Source organism: Alexandromys fortis, unplaced genomic scaffold (assembly GCF_014885135.2).
Source record: "Alexandromys fortis isolate MF-2015 unplaced genomic scaffold, M_Fortis_MF-2015_v1.1 scaffold_211, whole genome shotgun sequence".
Taxonomy (NCBI): Eukaryota; Metazoa; Chordata; class Mammalia; order Rodentia; family Cricetidae; genus Alexandromys; species Alexandromys fortis.
The window spans coordinates 1,181,264-1,204,699 of record NW_026068103.1 but is presented as its reverse complement, the minus strand read 5'-3'; the positions used below and the strand labels follow the sequence as shown (position 1 = coordinate 1,204,699).

The window sequence follows — 23,436 nt, the reverse complement described above, 5'->3', positions numbered from 1 at the left end:
CTTTTTATCTTAATAAATCTTCTAAGTGTAAGTTTAGAAACTTTGAGTTTGTTGACTTCTCCCTGTTGTGTGTATGTCTCCTTTCAAATCCACTGATTTCTGTTCCTCTGCTTTTACTTGCTTGCTGTTAATTTGTTATTTCTTAGACTGTTATTGAAATACAATCTTAGATTGAGTTTTAGACTCTTTTTAATGAAAGTGCTTTAAATTATAGTATTTAAGGGTGAGGTCTCAGATATGCCACAGTAGTGCTGTGGAAGTCAAAGAATAACTTTCTGAGTCAGTTTTATTCTTTTGCCATGGATTTGGGTTCCAGAAATTGAACTTAGCTCAAAATTGATGAAACATATCTGTCTACTAAGTTATCATGCCAGCCCTTGTATTTCCTTCCTTCCTTCCTTCCTTCCTTCCTTCCTTCCTTCCTTCCTTCCTTCCTTCCTTCCTTCCTTCCTTCCTCCCTTCCTTCCTCCCTTCCTCCCTTCCTCCCGCTTCTCCTTTGGACAGTGTTGTTGTAAATTATGCCTATGTGTCCAGCCAAAAGAAGGTGTCTGACTCTTGGAGCTTGCGTTACTGGTGTTTGTGAACATGGGTGCTAGGAGCTGAAGCAAACACATTATGTGCTCTTAACTGCTGAGGCATCTCTCTCCAGCACTTGGGAGGCAGACAGAAGCAGATTTCTATGAGTTTAAGGCCAGCCTTTTCTCAGAAAAACAAAAAGCAAAGCAAACAAAAAACCCAAACACCAATAAAAAATTGACAATAATTCATAAATTATTTGTTTTTAAAATCTGTTGACTTTGGGGCAGGAGAGATGTCTTAGCAGAACTGGCTGTTCTTACAGAGGACCTGGGTTTGATTCACAGTACCCACGTGGCAGCTTATAATTGGCTATAATTCCCAGGGGATTCAGTGTCCTCTTCTGACCTCTAAGGGCACCAGGCATGCACATTGTACACTGACATACATGCAGGCAAAACACCCATACACATACTTAAAATCCAAATAAATTTCATTGATAGTTTCCAGTTACAAATTGTTTCTCTTTTGCCTGCTGAGTCATGTTATGACTTTATAAAATTAGTTTCTTCTTATGTGTTCATTTCTTCTTAGAAGCTAGTATCATTAATCAATCCCTGATACTGATATTTAGAGCCACCTCATTTTAGATGACTGTAAAGGTTTTGATGACTGATATACTTAATAAAATATTTTATTCCAAATGTTTGTTTCATAAAGAATATCCACACCTTAGAGTCTTGCATACAAATAATGAATAAGTTGTGTGTAAATAGGACATGTATGTATTTATAGAATAAGGCACATTAAAATGTTAGCTGTTGTTACATGATTATGGATATCTTATTTTAATTATTTTTGTCATTAATTAATCTTAACAAGTAGAAAGATGCTAGGCTATTGGGAAGCTAAATGCAAAACAAGAAAATTTGTAATACATAAAGCAATGTGTTAATACTCTTCCAGTAAAAATAATCATACAAATTAAATAGAAAAGCTGGAAAGATAGCTCAATTATTAAAAAGTAAAAGTAAGATTTGGTAAAGAAAATCTTAACGTAGTTGTGTTTTAATGTTAATCCCTGATGTTGCAAAGATGCAGAGAATTAAGTCTTGTGCCCCCTTACAGATATGCATATTAGCCTGTTACCTGATTACTTTGTCTAAGCGTGTAAATAAGGATAGAGGTGCATAAAGATGGTTACTGTGGTACCTTTTATAATAGCTAAGACTTAGAAATAAGTAAGCATTTATGAACATCAATTAATTGGAAGACTGGGGAGCCATTTAAACATATGGAGTTCTTACACAGAGTTTTAAACTGTTCATTAGTCCCCTTGTTTTCCTTGACATTATGATGAGGGCCTCTGAGAAAGAAGAGAGTCAACCACTTTTCCATTCTTCATCCACTCTGACTTTGTTTCATGTGTGTATGTGCATATATGTACATTTGGATGAATATGTACATGTGTGCCCACACATCAACATTGGGTATTATCCTGTTGCTCTCTACCTTATTTTCTGTTTTCAGATTCATTCTGTTAAAAACCTCTTACAGTTACCGTTTTACTCTGCTGTCATGATATACTCAAAAGCATTTATTATGACTAAAGCAAAGTATCCGAAGCCAGGTAACTTTATAAAGAATATGGATTAACTAACAATGCTGGAAGCTTAAGGATATGGTTCTAGAAACTCTAGACAAGGAGGACCAGTTTTGCTTTTGGAACAATTCAAAAGATCTAACTCAATATCCCATGAAAACTATCTTTATCCATTTTAGAGGCAGAACCCCAGGACCATTTGTTCACAAAGCTAGAGAAACAGGGAGTTTGCTGTGAGATTGTATCTCCTAAAAATGACTGGGAAACTTCATCCATGTGACAGAAACAATATAGGTGTGTCTAAACAAGACCTGGAGAATATACCACCAAAAGACAAACTAAAAATGAAGGGAAAATCTCATGCATGGACAAAGAGCTTTATAAGGAAATAAACTGTTCTGCTGAGAGCAGGAGAAATAGTCTTCCTCAGGGAGAAGCCCCTCATTGGTCATCAAATACTAAGTGGTCAGACCTAAAATCATATAATACAAGAAACACTAAATAGATAGGGCTGTGTCTGTGTGTCTGTGTCTGTATGTGTAACAATAACAAGTGAGGAAATACAGGGCTAGAGAGATGGTCGTGGAAGGCACTGACTGATCTTCCCAGTACAGCACGGCAGTTTACAGTGGTCTGTAACTTCAGGAGATCACATACCTTTTTCTGGCCTCTGGGTTTGAGGCATGCATGTGGTACCCATATGTATATGCAGACAAACAAAATAAATAGCAGTATTCCAATGTGTGTATATATATGTATGCATTTATTTATATATCACCAAGTTTTCATTATATATTGATCTGTTGATGGACAACTAGGTTAATTCTGATTACTTGTTATAGTAAATAAAGCAACAATAAACACAAAGGTGTCCCCCCCCCCCCCCCCCCCCCCCCCCCCCCCCCCCCCCCCCCCCCCCCCCCCCCCCCCCCCCCCCCTCTCTCTCTCTCTCTCTCTCTCTCTCTCTCTCTCTCTCTCTCTGGTAGAGTATGCAGTTCTCTAGATATATTTCCAGGAGCGGAATAGCTAGGTCATATGGTAGTTCTATTTTTAATTTTTTTTGAGAGTTCTCCAAATTGATTTCCACAATTGCTGTATTAACTTGCACTCTCACCAGCAGTGAATAAGGGTTCCTTTTTTTCCATGTCTTTAACATTGTCAGTTTTGTTGACGATAGCCATTCTGATTTGGGTGAATGGTATCTCAAAGTAGTTTTAATGCTTTTTTTTTTTTTGATAACTAGGGATATTGAACATTTTCAAAAATTATCTGGTCAGGCATTGGTGGCGCACGCTTTTAATCCCAGCACTCTGTGGCAGGTGGATCTCTGTGACTTCGAGGCCATCTTGATCTACAGAGCGGATACCAGGACAGGCTCCAAAGCTACACAGAGAAACTTTCTCAATAAACCAAACACACACACACAGACACACACACTGGGTTTGGCCCCTGTGTTGGCTATTTTTATGTCAACTTGACACAAGCTGGACTTATCAGAGAAGAAAGAACCACATGGACATTGAACATCAGCGTCACTCCAGAAAGATCCTTCAGGTTCCTCTTGAATTTAACCTGTCAGTGGACTACCTCTACAGCACAAAGAACTAGTCTTTTTTTTCTCATGAAAATAGCTATTCTTTTTTTCCCTTTGTTCCTTTGTTTTTTCCTTCTTTTTTTTTGTTTTTAAAATTTATTTTATTTTATTTTTTGTATTTTGAGACAGTGTCTCACTATATAGCCCTGGCTATCCTAGAACTCACTGTGTTGGTCAGACCGGCCCCAAACTCACAGAGATGCACCTACCTCTGCTTTGGGGATTAAAGACATGCACCAAAATGCCTGCTTTTACCTTTTTTTTTTTTAATTAAACTCATAAGTCAGTTTCCCCCCTTTAGAACTTGAAATAAATAAGCAAACAATTCTCTACTTGTTTGTTTGTTTTTCTGAAACAGGGTTTCTCTGTAGTTTTGGAGCCTGTCCAGGAACTAGCTCTTTAGACCAGGCTGGCCTTGAACTCACAGAGACCCTCCTACCTCTGCCTCCTGAGTGCTGGGATTATAGGCATGCACCACCACCACCTGGCTTTCTCTACTTGTTTTTTTAATGAAACGTCGTATTACTAGGTACTACGAACTGTCAAAATTTCCCTGTGTGATTAATTAAAAAGACTGAAAACCTGAGTTCAGTTACCTGTGTCCACATGGTGACACACAACCATTTGTAACTTCAGTTTCAGGGAAGACAACACCTTCTTCTGACTTCTGTGGGCACATGGTACACATATATACTTGCAAGCAAAACATTCATACACATAAATAAATCTTAAAAATATCAGTGTACATTCTTAGTATCATTTTGAGAAAAACAACTGACTATCCATGAGTTGGTTTACTTCTATGATCTTTATTCTTTCCCTCTTTTGCTTTCATGTCCATTCCTATCGGTTTTGATTATTACAAATTTGTATTATATTTTGAAATCAAGTAGTATAGTGTCTTCTTTCCTGTTGTTCTTGATAAGATTGGTTTAGCTACTTGGGGTTTTTTAATGATTCTGTACAACGTTTAGGATGTACATATGCTTAAGACAGAAACAATCTTGTTTTGGAGGAGGGAAAGTGGATACAAAGTCCCATCCCTAGCCAGGAAACTGATCATAACTGATAGCTCTTATGTGAGGAGAAATAGGTTTGCTTGCTTTTTTTCAACAAAGTGACATGGTATATCAGCCTTACTCCAGAGCAGGTCCCCTGAGCAAGCATAGTCAGCCAGCACTAACTGGACTCCCAAGAGAAAAGGCATAAAGTTGGGTGGGTAGGGAGGTAGAGGAGGACCTGGGATGAGTTGGGAGAGGGGAAAGAATATGTCCAAAACATATTGTATCAAATTCTCAAAATAAATGTACAGGTTATTTTTGTTAATATGTTAATATGTTAATTTTGTTGTATATTTTGTTAATATAATAAAAAATAATATTATTTTTTTCTAATCCATGAAAATGAATGTCTCTCCATAATTTGTGTGTTTTCTTTAGTTTCTTTTCCAGTGACTTATCATTTTATTAGATATTATATTTTTGTTAAAGCTTTGTTTATCTCTACTTTAAATAATTTTCTATTGGCGTACAGCAGTACCAATTTTCATGTTTATTTTAGGTCTTGTATGTTGCGAACCACCTTTTTGGGATGACTACTGCTGTGGTCTTAGTTGCAGAGGGTTTGTGCGTTCCAGGTTAGGGGCATGAGGTTTAGAAAAGTTAGGAGGAACAGAGATAAGAAAGAATAACAGACACAGAATAGTATCGGGAGGGCAACTCAGTGCCTCATGCATACTGAGTTCTGACATCTGAGTTTTGAGTCTGCCTGTGTTTAATTTCCTGTACACTTTTATACCCCCGTGCAAAAATTGGGGAAGGCAAAAGATTTTTAACATGATACAAAGGACAACAAGAACAGTTACTCGCTTCAGTACATTGAGATCTCAAGCCATTAATTCATGAGAAAAGTATTCTGTTGTTTAGGCAGTAAACCCACCCTAGACCAAGTATCCTGAAAGCAGCCACTCCCAGGGTCAAACCTTTTATTTCAAAAGATGAAGTAGAAGTATGCTTGAATTCTCTGACCTTTGGTCATGGTAGAGTGGATCTACCTCTGTGGGTCATCTTAATATCCAAAACTCCCAAGTAACCACGCTCGAGGTGAGGATATGTAGCCACAGTTGTTGTTAACAACGTTCAGCAAGCTAAAACTCTCAGGCCTTCAGACAGGGTGGACTAGACCCACATTTTTGGGCCTCCACACTTCCAACCTGGTTTGCTCATTTAGTAGTTCTTATGAAAAAACTTTTCATAAATTCTTTGGAATTTTCCGTATGTATGATCAGATCATGTAATCTTCAAAGTGTTGATTTGACTTTCTCTTCCTCTTCCTTCCATCTTTTCTTTCTCTTGTCGAATTATTCTGACTAGGACTCTCAGTAGGTATTGAATCAAAGTGATGAAAGTAGATGTCCTGGTCTTGTTTTGTTTCTTACTGAGGCCACATTTAGCTTTTCCCAGTTTGGTATAATGTTACCTGTTGGCTTATTAGAAATGACTTTTTCTTGTTAAAGTATGTTCCTTCTATAGTTTTGTTCAGCATTTTTATCATGTTGAATTTAGTCAGTTGCCTTTTCTGCATTCTGTTGAGATAATTGTGTTTTTTTCTTCCAATCTGTTGATATGGTCTATTGTGCTTATTGATTTTACTATGTTGAGCCCTTCTTACATTGTACCTACTGATTTGACTACACTGAACCCTTCTTGCATACTGGTGTTAGATCCTGTTTTATTATGGTGAGTGATCCTTTTGATATGTTGGTCAGTTTGTTTGTTTGTTTGTTTTGCTATAATTTTGTTATAGATTTTTTATATCTGTGTTTATTAAGGATATTGACTAGTAACTTCCTTTTTAAATTGTATTCTTGTTTGGTTTGGGTACCAGGGTAGCCACACTTGATTGAGTGTTAAGACAAAATGGCATAGGTTCTTCTTTTAAAATATTTGATAGGGGGCTGGAGAGATGGCTCAGTGGTTAAGAGCATTGCCTGCTCTTCCAAAGGTCCTGAGTTCAATTCCCAGCAACCACATGGTGGCTCACAGCCATCTGTAAAAGAGGTCTGGCGCCCTCTTCTGGTCTTCGGGCATGCACACAGAATATTGTATACATAATAAATAAATAAATATTTAAAAAAAATATTTGATAGAGTTAGTATTGGAACTGTTTGGTTTTAAAGTTTCCTCTGATAGGAGACTTTTTGTTGCTGATTTTTCATTACTTGTTTTTGGTGTGTTAGGTTTTCTGTTTCTTTAGTAAGATGTCTAGGAATTTCTTCTTTTCTTCTTAGTTGGTAAATTTGTTGGGATTGGTAGGCCTGATGGTGCATGCCTGCAACCCCAGCTATTCAGAGATTATGGCAGAATAAAAAAACTCAAGCCCAGTGTGGGAAGAGGACTGGGAATGCAGCTTACTTACTGAGTACATGCTTGGCAGGTGCGAAGTCCTAGAGCCAGTCCTACTCTCCAAGTAGGCAAATCAATTAATAACATAAAATTTGTCAACATATTGTTCATAGTGATCTGTAATCATCATTTGCATTTCTATGTTCGGTTTTGATGCATCCCTTTTCATTCTGATTTTTAAAGTTTGAGTCTGCTCATTTTTTTGAAGAATATTTTTTGTTTTACTAACTAAAAAATCTACTTGACCTGTTTCTATTCTGATTTTTGTTATTTCTCTCCTAATTTGTGGTTTGTTTTGCTTTTTCTTTGAAATGTAATATTTATTTGTGCTCTTTCTGGGTTGTGTTTTTGGCTCTGGCTGCTATGAGCATTCCTTCTATGGTTGTTCAGGAGAAAGTCATTTAGTGTCCATCTACATGAACAGTTTCAAACCCCTCTGTGTCTGATTTCTAGCTTTACTGTGTTAGGATCAGAAATGAGAGCTGATATGAAGTCCTAGAAATGTTTTCTGTTCTGATGATGAATGTTTATTGTTATTGTATGGAAATTTCTCTGTGTGTTCTTTAGGCCCTTGGTTTGAGTTTGAGAACCAGCATTTTATTTAAAAATATTTAAATTACACTTTATTTATTTAGTGAGGGAAGGGCGGTGTTCACTGTTTTTACAATACTTGTGTGGAGGTCAGAGGAGAAGAATGACTCCTTCCACTGTATAGGTCCTGCAGACAAACTCAGGCTTGGCAGCAGGCATCTTTACTTACTGAGCCATTTCCTTGTCCTCTTCTTGTAACAGCCCTTAGCTTATCAGTTTTTTCCTTAACCAAATAATCTGTTAGGCTTATGTTTGGGATTTTGTTGAATTTATAGCTCAAGCTAACTACCCAGAGTTAACAGCTTAATATTGTTGTAGTATACACTTACACATGTTAGAGAGAGTGTTTGTTGTCTTTGAGAAAGGGTCTCCCTGCATAGGCTTGGCTGCCCTGTAATTTACGTGTATGCCAGACTGACCTCAAATTTGTCCTCCTTCCTGGCTCAGTTACCTGAGTGCTGAGATTACAGGCATGTGTTACGAGGCCTGGCAAACAATAATACTGTTTCTAATTCATTCTATCATGTATCTTCGTATGTTGTTAGTTCTGCTGTAGCACTGTTCTTATTTCTTTTTCTGTAAGATGTACTTTCTAAATTATCTTGTATTTAATAGGAAATTTTAGTTTTATGCTGCTAGTGTTTAAACTTCAATAGATTTTTGTGTATTAATCTTGATTCATCAGACCTGTCAAGTTATGTATTAATTTTTTAGTGGTTGCCTCGAAGGTTCCTTGGGATGTTCCACACAGTCATATTATGTGCTAAATAGAAACAAGTTTCCTTTCTTTCTAATATTGCTGCCATTTTTAATTTGTTGTAAAGCCCAGAACCTCTAGCACATGGCTGCAGAGAAAAGGTGAGAGTGGGCACTGTTGCCCCCTCCCCCACAAGGCAGGTATGCAGTCCTTCCTTATTAAGTCTGAGTTCGCTGCTGAGTTCTCAGAGATTTCCTTTAGTGTCTTGGATGCTTGCTTCCATTGTAGGTTGCTGGTAGTTTTTATTGAACTGTACTTCAATTGCTTTTCTGTCTTACCTTGTGTTAATTCTAGAAAGTAGAAAACATAAATTCTTGTTAACTTTTTGTAAATTTCCATATGTTCAACTCTTCCATACCCTGCCAATTCTTTTGAGTTTTTGTTGCATAAACATAACTGAAGCATGGGCAGTGGTAGAGAATATTATTCTACTGAAGGATATAATAAAGCTTCCAAACTGCAGTGAGAAAACCCACCAGTTCAGATTCTTAATGGTTTTCCTCCTTTGGGGAAATAGATAGGACCATTTCTTTCTTTCTTTTTATTTTATTTTATAGAAAACAAACTATCTTTTTTCATTTTACATACCAAGCCCAGGCCCCACTCCCTCCCCTCCTCCCATTTTCTCCACCCTCTTCCCATCCACTCCCCAGAAGAGTGCTAGGCATGTTGCTTTAAGGAAGGACCAAGGCCCTCCCTACTATCTCTAGGCTGACCAAGGTATTCCTCCAAAAGAGAATGGGTTCCAAAAAGCCAGTACAAGCAGCAGGGACAAATTCTGGTGCCATTGCCAGTGGCCCCGCAGTCTGCCCCAGCCATACAACTGTCACCCACATTCATAGGGTCTAGCTTAGTCCAGGCAGAGTTGGTAAGCTCCCATTAACTCAGGTAAGCTGTTTCAGTGGGTGTCCCCATTCATGGACTTGACCTCTTTGCTCATATTCTCACTCCTCCCACTCTTCAGCTGAACTTTAGGAGCTCAGACAGGACCATTTCTGAGTGGGAATCCTAAACCCTTATTAAGAAATTAACTGCAGACATGATAGGTCAGAGACTTTCTTAACCTAGGTTGGAAGCTCCAAGGCAAATAGAGAGTAGAGTATTTTAAGTCTCTGTTATCTACCTTGTGGAGAATAGGAGAGAGGGGAAGAGGTTTAGGGTTGTAAGACCTAAAACAATATCATTCTCAACACATAGGAAATAACAATGGCTGTAGGAATCATGAGCCAGGGACCATGGATAGAAACCATACAACCTTACCACATTCTCTTATTTTTCATAGAATTTCTTTTAAAATGTTGATTTTACTGCCATTTTTTAAAAAAAGTTCATCATGTTTGTCTATATTTTTTAATGTAAGACTGGTGGGGATAAACCCACCTTGATACCTGGATTTTCTGGCTTGTGTTTTTTTCCTTCCCCTTTCCATTTTCATTTCTTTCTGCAGTCTTATATGTTCTAGTCTAATTAAGGAAGACATTGAACTTCTAACTTGTCTGCCTTTTCCTTTCTAATTCTTGAATTTTATTACTATGCAAGGAAAAGTTACCCCAAAATGGAATAAGCAGAAAATTAAGTTGGTATTTCTAAATCTGATTGCAAAAGTAATTGCATTATAACTTAATTTAGCATTCTGATTAAAATACAGAGAGTATTCTAATGAATAAAAAAAGACCAGAATTTTTTTGTTTCTTTCTGTACTGAGATTGGGTTTCTCTTGTGCTGGCTGGCCTGGAACATGTTGCTGAGAAGGCCTTTGAACTCCAGATCTCCCTGTTTCTACTTTCCAAGTGCTTTGATTGTTGATACACACCACTATTCTCAGCATTCTGCATTTATTAAATTCCTTTTCAATTCATCTATTGTTTTGTTTTCTGTTTTGTTTTGCTTTACTTTGGGGCTGCTGTTATGTAGCTCAAGTTGGCTTGGATCTCATCCTGTGTCCTATACTTGCTTTGAACTTAGGATTCTCCTGCCTCAGCTTCCAAATGCTGGCATTAGAGTTTTGGGGTAACATTCTGTTCCATTGCTTTTCTTATTATACCTTTTTGATTGTTCACATATTCTAAATGAGGTAATAATCCAAGGGAGTGAAAACTGGTTTTTATGTGGCTAAAATAGTCTTTTGTGCTCATTGGAAGGCCATAGTTATCATCACTCTTCAGAATGTCTTAAAAATTGGAGTAGGGCTAGTGAAAATGCTAGGTGGGTAAAGGTGCTTGTTGTAATAGATTATTAAAAATTGCTGCGGGAATCCCAGCGGCAGCAGGCAGTGGGCGGGGGGGGGGGTCCCCAAGAGCAGCCAGTCCTAGGCAGGGACCCATGAGACCATGCCACAGGTCTCTGAAGGCAGGGTCCTGGGTGGCAAGCCACATGGCGGCAGTGGGCGAGAGACAGCCAGATAGCAACACCATGCAGCGTGAGGTTGGACATTTATTAGGTGGGTTATGGAGGGGAAGGGAAAGGTGGAGAAGAGGAGAGAGAGAGAGAGAGAGAGAGAGAGAGAGAGAGAGAGAGAGAGAGGGGGGGGGGGGGGGGGGGGGGGGGGGGGGGGGGGGGGGGGGGGAGGAGGAGGAGGAGGAGGAGGAGGAGGAGGAGGGAGAGACAGAAGCTGCCTCTCCCAGAGGGAGACAGAAAAGAGACTAAGGCTGCAAACAGGAAGACCTGCCTGCCTCGGGGTGGGGGAGGGAGTGGGTGTGGCTTGTCTCTTAAAGAGACAGATCATTACATTCCCGTCTCTTTTTTATAATAAAAAATTGAGAGGTTAGGACCACAAGTTATAGGAATTGGGGCGGTGGATTTTCAAGACTTCTTCCTGCTTATTTGTGGGCGTCGTCTTTGGGGGAAACCTGAGAAAGCTGGGTGCTGGTCACATCCTGGCATAGTTGGTCTCTTTGCTCCTGTCTGGTGTTTATGGTATGGAAATGACTGGTGTCTCTTATACCTGTTTAAGGTATTGGCAGAACAGATAGACTAATTGATATGTAAATTGACAGTTGATGTGCCCCCTGTGAGCATGGAATTATTCTTATAGACAGGTTAGCCTTTTGTTCTAAATTAACTTCACTCTTTTGTTCATTTACTCATTCAGAAGTTGTGATTCTCTCTAATATAAAGTATTTTTTGTTTTGTTCAAAAAAATGGTAGAGATGAAAATATAAGCCTAAACCCCAAAACTTTTACAATTATAATATGTGTAGATTTAAAAATTGTTACACTGCATTTTTTAAAAGGCATTTATTTTTATTCTATGTGTATTGGTGTTTTGCTGCATGCATATCAATGTACTGACCAAGGCCAGAAAATAGTGTTGGACATCCTAGGACTGGAGTTACAGAGTTTGCAAACTGCTGTGTAGGTACTGGGAACTGAATCTGGGTCCTCTGCAAGAGGAGTAAGTGCTCTTAACCTACAGTCTAAGAAGACACGTTACAGACTTCTGAGCTGAGACTGACACTGTAGACTAACAACGTGTAGTCATTCAGAGACTACATTTAGGTGGAGCAGAGAGGGGACTCAAGGCTGCAATAGCTGGGAAGAAACTATTACACACTTATTCTAGGAGAAGATACTGGGACTGAAATAGGACAGTGGCAATCCAATGAAAGGGATGTAATGAGTAAAAGAGAGATTATGAGGTCATTATGCACAAGACCAGTAACTGGCGTATGCAGCTAAACATTAGAATATAGATCTAAAACAATGGAGCCATTCATAAAAATCAGTAGATTGGGGTAAAGGTAGATTTTGAGATAAAATAATATAGTTCTCCCTTTCAGCAAATCTTGATCTTCTGTATTTAAGCTATTTTGATTTAACCAGAGAATATTTGCTAAGAGTTCTCTCTTTAATTGCATGGTGATATTTAAAAAATAACTTTGTTTTAAAATTTTATAGTGTATGTGTGTAATATGTAGGCATGCCATATGGTGTTTAGAGGACAACTTGTGGTAGTGTCTTCTCTCTTGCCACCCAGTTGGATCTGGGGATCCTTATGCCTGAGTGCAAACTAGAAACTATGCCTATCTTAATGATGACTAAAATCAAGTTAGGTTGATAAAGTACAGCACTGTACTACAGACTGATGCTTGTTACCGGAACAAACTGGAGCATAGGAGAGCTGGGACTAGACAGCTTTCCCTTTGTTGTTAATAGTCAACTATTAGCTTTCCTCCCGATTTAAAATAAAAAAGCTTTATTTATTGAGCAGGGAGGAAGGACAGCTAGCTGCCTTAGAACTGTCCAAATGGTTGATCTGTTGCAGTTGTGGCTTTTTCCCTCCTCACATTCCGCCAGGCAGCAGAAAACACAGCCTTTAGTCATAAAAACCAGAAACAGGTTCTCTCTCTTTCTCTCTCTCTGTCTTTCCAAAACAGGATTTCTTGTAGCTTTGGAGCCTATTCTGGAACTTGCTCTGTAGACCAGACCAGCCTCGAACTCACAGAACTCAGAGATTCACTTGCCTCTGGCTCCCAGCTGCTGGGCGTAAAGGTGTGTGCTAGTACCACCTGGCTTGTTTTTTATTTTCTTGTACATTTTATTTTCACAATGAATAGTCTCCTTTGTACTAAATTTTAAAGTAATGTCATTATGTATACCATGTAATTATTTCAGCTATTTATCATCAGAGCACTCTTCTTTCTATGTGGAATATATATTCTAAGATACCCATTGGGTGCTGGAAGAGGACGCAGGGGAAACACTGTGGACCAAATCCTCTATATGCTGTGTTTTATTATTTAAGCTAGTTTACAAATTCAGTGTCCTTTTTGTCTGAACTAAGCACTATGCTTTGTGGGCCTAATTTCTACAGTTTGAGATGGAACAGTGAATTCCCCTTTCTTTTCAGTAATGTCGTGGATAAACTTGTTGCATTGTTGATCCCTGACGCCTCTCCATGTGAATATTTTTATTCCCTTATTAAGTCATTACCTTTCACCTTTTAACTTAAACGACTCTGTAGCACCATTCTAGCATAACTGCATTGTCACCATGACCGCTTTCTAAGTTAGAGAAGGGTGGCTTGAGTTGTAGTGGTGCAGAGCCGTGGGTTGATCTGATAACCATGATAGTGAGTCACTAATGATCAGGTAGGAAGTATATGCACAGGGTACTGGAGGGATGATTCATCCTCTTTGGGATGCGGGATGCCAGTAATTTTGTCACTACTCAAATTGATTTACATCTTCAGTTTATCAATTATTTCTGATTGTTTTCATTTAGTATTTTCTAACTACTTTTACCTTAGGTAATATAAACTATGAGAAGCAAACTAGGGGTAAAGGGTACTACTGTATTTAGCAACCAGTTTACTGTTACTGTAATGAAGACAAATTTTAAACATAAAAGAGGCTTATGTAGTTCGCAGTTCAAGAGGTTCAAAGTCCACACTCAGGTAGATATTGTTTCTCAAGGGATATTGTTTCTGCCTGAGGAAAAAGTCCAGTGGGTAGACAGCATCATGGAGGGAATGCACAGCAGGACGAGAGATTGCACTATACAACAGGAAGTCAGAGAGACTGCAGTCCACAGTTTCTTTAGAGAGCATGAGTCCAGGTGACCTGTGGGTCTCCTAGTAGGGCCAGTCTCCACAAAACTGGGGGGCGGGGTATAAAATATGTCTAAACCCTAGCAGATGGTTTTAGGGTTGTGGACTTGAAGTAATGATTTTCATTTTCTTTATTTTTTTAATATTTATTTATTTATTTGTTAGGTATACAATATTTTGTCTACATGTATTCCTGCAGGCCAGAAGAGGGCACCAGACCTTATTACAGATGGTTGTGAGCCACCATATGGTTGCTGGGAACTGAACTCAGGACCTTTGGAAGGGCAGGCAATGCTCTTAACCACTGAGCCACCTCTCCAGCCCCCGAACTAATGATTTTCTGACATCTAATCAACTAAGTGAGGACATTGCTGGATTATACAGCGTTAAGATTTTTATCCTGGAGATAGTTGGGAAGTAGAGGACAATTTTGATACTAATATAAGAAGGTGGCTGTTCCAAAGAGAAGCAGCATTTGACATGTTCAGTGGAGCACAGTCTCATTTTTGGGTCCATTGTTACTAAGAACAAAGTGCCTAAGTTTATGCGTTAGCAAAACAGATGGTGACTGCTTCTTTCTTTTGCCACACAAACTCAGAAAACTCTACAAACTGCACAGCCTTCCACATTAGATCAGAGAAGTCCTTACAAACTGCAAGGTCTTTCAAGTTGGATTTGCAAAATACACAAAAAGAATCCAGACAGGTAAATAAAAAATCTAATGACTCAACTATCTTACTATATTTTAAATCAGCGTATTCACCTTGACAGAAAAAGAAATACTAAATTAGTGAAGGAGTATTTGAAATTCAGGTTATTGTAGGGTGGAGCAAAAAGCCAGCCAATCACTGAGCACCCTGAGTCTGAACCCAAAGCCAGTAAAATAAAAATGCACTATGGTTCTGAGACCTGAGCCAAGGAAACAAACACCCTTAGCCCTGAACCCAGAACCAAAGAAACATGCCTTGACTCTGAAACCAGTGCCAAAGAAACACTTTGTCCCTAGAATCAGAGCCAGTGAAAGAAATATGCCCTAGTCCTAAGATTAGAGCCAGTGAAAGAAACACAGTTTGGCCCTGAGATCAGAGCCATCTCTGCCCCTGACCAATTAAACCAATCCCTAAGCAGGGAAAACTAAGTAATACTTCTTCTCCCTGGGAAAATTCCGCCCCTAAAAGAAGCCTCTCTGCTGTTCAGTTGGAAGCTGCCTTTTACCCACCTGACAGAAGCAGCCACTCTCCTTCCCAAATAAATCTCTTTCTCAAAAGAGTCTTGGGTGACGCTCTTTATTCACCAGGGCAGAAGAACCTGGCTGGGATGTCCCTTAGGAGACTGAGATGAATAACCTTGCTGAGACGCTCCCTTAGGAAGGCTGAGCGAGGTTAAGCAAAATAGAAGAACCTTGCTTGGATGCTCCCTAAGAGGGACTGAACAAATCTGAGCAGAAAAAGTAACAAGTTTTTGCTGGAGCGAGAAGAGATTGCTAGTTTCTGCAGGGCTTCCCCTTTAGCAGCCTGTTAGCAAAAGAAGTAAGATCTTGGGTGAGAAAGCTGATAGCTCTGCTACTGCATTCCCTTAGGGGAACAGAGCAGAGTCAGCTGTTTAGGCTCTCCAGGTGAGGAGCATGATTGCTATATCCTGCAGGGAGAGCGTCCCCCACCGCATCCCAGATTCAGGTAGCCTGGCTTCCTGACAAGTCAGGTCACCTTTTCCTCCAGAGCTCAACTGTCCTATTGTGACTCTAGCCTCCAGAGCTGTCCTATTGCAACTCTACCCCTCCAGAGCTGTACTGTTGCCGCTCTAAGTATAGCCTGGCTTCCTGATAAGTCAGGACATCTTTGCAGCTCCAGAGTTGTAAAATTGTAACACCTGCACTCCCCAACAGTTATAATTTTGTAATTGAGAAGTTTTTTTTATTAATGTAAGTTAATTGTTCTAGTATAAAATGCTCCCAAAACAGCAAGTTATCATATAGAAAACTTTCTGCTTTACAAGAGAGTAGAAAAGGTGACTCTGACCACGTGGCTTGCTCTGTACTCCATCTCTACAAGAGTAAATATGAGTCTTTAACAGTTGTACTTCTGACCCAATACCAAATGGTTATCCCTGAAAAATTGCTACACTGTACAGACTGTGCAGGTTATATTTAGTGGTTGATGTGTATACATATATGCACATATGCATATCACTAAATATAACACCCACATGGTATATAAATGTAATAGCAATAAATGAAGAAAGAAGCCAAGAATTTGAAAGATAGCAAAGAGGGGTATATAAGAGGACTTGGAGGGAGGAAAGGAAAGGGGGAAATGATATAAATATAATGTGATCTCAGAAATAAAAGAAAAACTGTGGATGGCATTATGGTAGGCACATGTTATTTTTTTTTAGGCACAACAATGTCACATGTTTTTTACATTAATACATGTAGCTCTAAATATATTTTTCAAAAGAAAAAAGGCATTATTTAGCACACTACAAAGTGAGCAGGGGGTAGGGCAGAAACACTAAAACCACCTGCCCAGAGCTAATTAGAAATCTTAATGTTGATAATATTGTATTATGTAACTCTAGAACAATTTATTTAATCAGTGGACTTAAAATGCTATTAAGGATGATACAATTTACCAGACAGTGCTATAGTTGCTTTAAAAAAATGAATCTCTGTGTGAGCTTATGTGGTAGGATCTTCTTTTTAAAGTGTACTGCATTTATTTATTGTGGACACGTGCGCACATGTGTGTGTGCATGTGCATGTATGTGTATGTATGTGAATATGGTGCACATGTGGAGGTCAGAGGACAGCTTGGAGTCAGTTCTGTCCTTTCCCATGTGGTCCTGGAGCCTGAGCTCAGGTCACGATGGCAGCATTGCTCTGACTTTATACTAGCACCTTTGTGGTAGAATGGATGGGACAAGAATGTGTACATTTACATTTCTGTATCATTAAATGCTTTCTGCAACGTGGTATAGGCTTTCAACTGCCAGCATTGTAAAGTAAGGTTTGTCAAACTTCAATAAAATGAAAGAAAACCTATACTTTTATAATGGATAACAGAATTTCTTGCTTTGATAACCTTAAAATTACACAGATGATATATAAAGCACTGATAATCATGATCTCTCTCCCCCTCCTACTCTTTACAGAGCAAACTATTCATGGAAGGATTTAGAAGCTTGAAAGAAGGAGAGCCAGTGGAATTTACATTTAAAAAATCCCCCAAAGGCCTTGAGTCAATACGGGTAACAGGCCCAGGTGGGAGCCCCTGCTTAGGAAGTGAAAGAAGACCTAAAGGGAAGACACTGCAAAAAAGAAAACCAAAGGGAGATAGGTAACTGTACTTGGCTGGCTTATGAGTGTACTGTATTTGGAAAATGTTGTAAAGTTTCCTTATTATTTTGTTTATGGATTTTTATGGAGTCTAGTTGAAAGAAAATAGTATCACTGTGTAGCTGGATAGACTGTCAAAACAATAGTCTTCAGAGTGCTTAGCTGCAGTTAGCATCAAGTGTGCAACAGTGCTAGGACTGCCATTTCCCAGACTGGGGAGCAGAGGAGCGGCTCAGATTCTTACAGAAGAAATGCCTCTCTCTGTTTTCTGCTTCCACTTGCTTTTTCCAGTGAGAGTATATGGATTGCTTTGTCTATTTTTAAAATGATTACTCATGCTCTGAAAATTCAGACATTAAAAAACTGACATTAGGGGGAAAGTCACTTGAAATCCCAAATGCAGGCAAAAGTTAAAATATATGCTGTTTTGTTTTGTTTTTAAGCCGACTCTTAGATGTCAGTAATTAACAGCTGCATGCATTCTTACTATATGAATCTGCCATAATTTACAAGCAGTGCTGCCAGGGCTGTTGAATCTGTTTTCTGTGCTTTGGAATTAGCACTACTGTATCAATTCTTATGTGTACATTTTTTTTAGATATTATCTGATTATATCCTTAGAATAAATATTCACTACTGAAAATCTGGACCAAGACTATGTATTGAAGGTTTTTGGTACCTGGTTTTAAACTGCTATCCAAAATAGTAAGAGCAAAGCATAGCAGAAATGTGATAGCTTTCTGAATGTTATTTAGTCTTTTCTAATTACATATCTACAGACCTTAGTGTTTTTATCTTTTGTAACATTTGACTGCTGCACATATGAACTTTGATTATAGAAAAAATAGAACATCATTAAAATTAGTTTTAAAAAAAAACATAATATAATCTAATTTGTCACTTTATACCAGTTGGCTTTCTGTTGCTATGACAAAATACTTGAAAAAATTAACTTAAAAGAAGAGAAGTTTATTTTGCTCACTTCATGACTGTTAAAAAGGAGAGAGTTGGCAGAGGCCCTGAAGGTACATCCTCAGTAATCTACTTTTGCCAACTAGGCCCCACATCCTTAAGTCCAATTTCCTGTTAAGCTATGAACCCATTGATGCTATTAAAGTGAACCTCTTCCCAAAGGACCTGCTTCTGAACAATGCTTCCTGGGGGCCACGTCTTTAATACAAGCTCTTCAGAAGCATTTAGCTCTAAATTGTAATGCTTCTTAAAGTACCTCCTGACACTTGTTACTTTAGTTAATTTGGAGAAGCAAGTAAAGCTGAGAAATCAATAACGGATGCTTTTCCAGTGTACTAGAAAGAGATGGTGGTGGTTTGGATTGGGGTGGTAGACATAGAAGTGGTGAGCGAAATTCCTGTATGTTTTGAAGGTGGAGACGGCAGGATTTACTGATGGATCAGATGTGGACTGTGAGAGAAGAAGAGTCCAGGATGATTCCAAGGTTTGTTTGGCCTGGGCAACAAGAAAGATGGAGGGACCAGTTGCCAAGATGTGAAAAACTGCAGGAGCAGGAATACATGGACAGCTTGGCTTGGGACATGATGAATATTCAAGAGGGTTACAAATTAGGTGGAAAGTTACTGGATATGGAGTTCTAGGGTGAAAAAGAAAAGTTCAGCAGTAGTCAGTGAAATGATATTTATACCCATAATGAAAAAAAAAGAATGAGCTCTGGGTCATTCTAACACTGAGAAGGAGCAGTGAAAAAGAATGTCGAAGCAATGGGAACAGGAAGGTCATCTAGAAGGGTTTTGTTTTGGAAGACTGGGAAGGAAAACAATCACGAAGGTGAGTACGAGGTCTTTTGAGAGATGCTGATGATACAGTGATCACGATGATCACTGAGACTCCAACCACTTAGCAACACAGAAGTGACTAATGGACGTGACAAGAACAGCTCTGCAGACTGGTGGGAGTGAAAGCTTGTGTCTTGTTCAACAGAGAATGATAGGAGAAGATGCAGAAGCAGCAGATACTGTGTGGGGATATTTTCTAAGGGTTAAGAACTTACAGAATGTATATGTGTTGATGAGAAATGGTTTAATAGAAAAGGAAGATTCAACATGCAGGAGAGAGGACAGGGCTGCACTGATTCATAGGTTAAAGATGGAATTGAAAGCACAACCCTGTGATTGTGAATGGTTTACTCTTAGCCTACATGAAGATGGAGTTAAATGATGAACAGTGCCTAAAAAATGATAGGTACCTGTCAAACAGGTGTAGGCGCTGACTAGGAGACGTTGCTAGGAGTGGAAATTTGAGCACTGAAGTCAATCGCAATTCTATAATTATAAATCATGGGGAAGAAACCAATGGCTCTGAGTAAGAAATAAATGAAAAATTTTCAGTGTGATGTGAGATGGATTACTTACAGTCTTAAGGCATCTCCCCCAACAAAATGCTTACTAATTACAAATGTATATGAATAGAGAAGTGTGCCACATAACATCTTGGTCACATGGTCAAAGTCAAAAATTATCAGTAAAGGGAAAACTTAAAGTGCATGGCATCCGATGACAGAATGCAGCACTCCGTGACTTACATGACAGCCTTGGTGAAGATGAATAACCTCAATCTAACATCAAGGGACTAGCACTCAAATACAAACTACAATCTAGATGCAGTCCAGTGCTTCAAAATTCATACCTCTCATTCTTCTAGTGCCTTTAAGTGTAAAGGCAGACAGAAAGAATGTGGGTAGATTCCAGTTTCAGAGAACTCAGTATACTCTTCTTAATTTATAAGCAATGCAAGATGAAGAGAAGTACGTTTAGAGATTTGGGTACTGGTGTAAGCCACTTTTGAGCTTAGAACTTACAAAATTTTGAAAATAATGGTGTTAGGGTTGGGGATACGGATTCATGGGGGAAGTTCTTGCCTTGTTATGTGCAAGGCCTTGGTCTTAATGCTGTATAGTTAAAAAATGACAGTAAGTAGTTGATTTGGTCCATTGAAGCATGAAAAAGGCAAACTTCTAGTTAATTCTTTTTTAAAAGAAAAACTAACATTGGTACATTTTTGTATGTTTTGCTTATTTGGAATATTGATTTTATTTTATGTCTCAAACTTACATAATAATTTATATTTTTATGCACAGCTCTTTGATTTTCACATGCATACATTGCTCCTCTCACCATTATGATTTACTCTGAACAGTCTATTACCCCCCAACAAACAACCTCCCACTGCCTTTTATAGCTTCCCACTCCTAATCTATCCCCTTGGCAACTTGGTAACTTGTTCTTTCATGTTATTATTGGTTTTGTTTTGGTGGGTGTCATATGAACAGATTTATTTGTTTCATAATCTTTTGAAATTTTCCATTTTTTCATTATCAAGCTTTTGAAATTTATCTGTAATGTTGAATGTCTCAGTGGTCCATTCTTTTAATTGTTGGGTAATATTCCCTTATTATGCTATAACAGTATCTATTTAATTCATCTGTTGAGGGATTTGGGTATTTTCCTGTTGTGTCTGTTATGAACAGCATGGCAGAAGACTCAACTGTGGGTTTTTAATGCATGTTAGTCTTCGGTTTTGGGGTGGGATAGCTATATACCATGGTCATGGGTATGTGTTTACCTTGGTTTTGCAAGGGAGCCACATTCTGTATCTCTGTCAACAGTGTGCAAGCCACCTGCTATGCATTTTTCCAGTAATTGATGTTTTTCAGCTGAACATAGGCTTAGCTACCCCATATATGTAGTGGTCATGGTTGTAATTAGCGTATATTGTCATGGTTATGGCTGCTGATCCTAAACATTGTTCAAAGCATTTTGATGCTGCTCTCTTTATTCTCTGGTACTCCAGAGAATAAATGGTACTGTTTGTGCCTGTGCATTTTTTTAAATGAGATATTTATTTTCTTTTTTTTTTTTTCTTTCTTTTTATTTAAGACGGTTTCTCTGTAGCTTTGGTGCCTGTCCTAGAGCAAGCTCTTTTAGCTCAGGCTAACCTTGAACTCACAGAGATCTACCTACCTCTGCCTCCCCAGTGCTGGGATTAAAGACATGCACCAACACTACCCAGCAAGATATTTATTTTCTTGTTATTATTCTGAGAGCTTTTATTATGCATTGTAATACAGGACATTTTCCAGATAAACTTTTTGCAGATATTTTCTCCTATTCTGTAGCCTTTTTTTCTCTCTCATGGATAATCTTATAGTACAAGAGTTTTTTTTTTTTTATTTTGATGAGGACAGTTTAATTATCCTTTGCCTGATGTCATGCTTAAGAATCCTTTGCTTAAAAGGTGGGCATGGTGGCCTCCTCTGTAATCCCAGCACGTAGGAGCAGAGACAGCAATCTCTGAGTTTGAGGACAGCCTGATCTACAGAATGAATTCCAGGACAGCCAGAGCTACACAGAGAAATCCTGTCTTGACAAAAACAATCAAACAACCCCCCCTCCAAAAAAATAAAATAAAATCAAAAGAGAATTTTTTGCTTAACACCAGATCACAGTATTTCCTTCCATGTCTCTCTAGTAGGGTGCTTTTTGGTTTTTATTATTCTTATTATAGTAATATGATTTACATTTGCTTAATGATTCAATTAGAGTTTACTTTGTATCTGGTGTAACATTTAGATTGATTCATTTTCATTTATGAATCATGAATTAGATACTGTCTGTTAAAATGAAGAGTGTTCAAAAATTCTTCCATGGTAGAAAGATTTCTTACAGTTTCAGATAAAATAATTTTGTATTTACTGTTTAGTTTGTTTTATCTTAGTTCAGGTTGTCTTCAGAAGAGTATGGAGACAAAACCCCCTTGTAGCTTTCCTCATTATAAAATGAAGATGACTGATGAAAAATTAGAGACCTTATGCTTTTTTCTCAAAAACTAGTCTAGTCTTGGTACCTTTCTCTAAAGAACATAGTTTACTATGAAAACAAGAAGTCAATTTTAACAATTAAATTTGAGATAGGCTAATAAAATAATACCTTTGTCATTCTATTTACTTGAATTAGTACTGTTGGATTTCAGTATGAAATTTTGATTTATACTTGCAGATATTTGGAATGACTAGACAGACTTTCAGTGAGACTATTGGTCTAGAAATCTTTGTATAGATAAGTGACTTGATGCTAAATAATTAGTAAATGAAATACGTGTAACGTTTAAGAACATTGGTGGTGAATTCCCTTATGGAAGGTATAAATATCTGGTCCTGGGACTTGTCTGTTTACAGTTTCTGTTTTCCCCAGCATAGTGACTGTTGTCTTTGTTCTCCTTAACCTTCACATCTTCTGACCCAACCACACACTCTGATAATAATGGAAGGCCTTTTCTAACAGCAATGACTTGAATTTATAAAAAGTAGTTTCGATTTTTAAAAATAGCTGACTTAGAGAATATTCCAGTGCTTTTAGTTAATTTGGTGCAATATTTAATTTTTAAAACCATATTAACATATTAGTACTTTTTCATATTCTATCTAATATTTTGTTTCTAAAGGATGCTAATTGCTAAGGTTTTTTGTGGAAGTTCAGGGAATTCCTTTATTTGGTACTATTAAAAAAGAGTCTTTAGCTCTAGATGGTTTTTATTTACACTAATTCTTAGTTTGACATGCCTGGTATTGAAATGACACATTGTGATATGCTGTCTTTATTGCCAAAAAGACCAGGGTGAGTATAAATAGAATCTAATTATATTGTATCTGGTTTAAACTCAGCTTAGATTTAATATGTGCACGCGTGTGCACGTGCACACACACACATACAGACACACGTGTGGGCACACACACATACACACATGACCCTGGTTTTCACATGAGATGTATGGTAGTTGATTTTTATAAAACTATAATTTTGTGGGCTTAAATTATTTTAAATTTGTATGAAAGTTTTGGAAGAGATTCGGGATTAGAAAAGTTGCCATGTGTTGCTTAATAAAGAGCTGTATGTTTTATTTACCCCATGGAAAATATTTCTATGATGCTCACTCTTAGAACAAGAGAGCTATAAATTGGGTACCGGTAGTTCTTCCCTCACCCCACTTCTGCACTGTTATAACCTTTCCCATTCATTATCTCTATTGTGAAATTCGGCGGCTTCTAGTTACTTTAT

The 23,436-nt window shown here is 38.1% G+C and overlaps 1 protein-coding gene across 1 annotated transcript in view; it reads left to right on the top strand.

The window, feature by feature from the left end:
* The window catches only part of Lin28b (lin-28 homolog B), an 81,544-nt gene that overhangs the window by 22,799 nt on the left and 35,309 nt on the right, over positions 1-23,436 (top strand). Inside the window, exons 3-4 of the mRNA XM_050123938.1 lie at positions 17,164-17,348; positions 18,732-18,803. Of these exons, the coding sequence (XP_049979895.1) occupies positions 17,164-17,348; positions 18,732-18,803 (257 nt within the window). The remainder of the gene's footprint in view (positions 1-17,163; positions 17,349-18,731; positions 18,804-23,436) is intronic.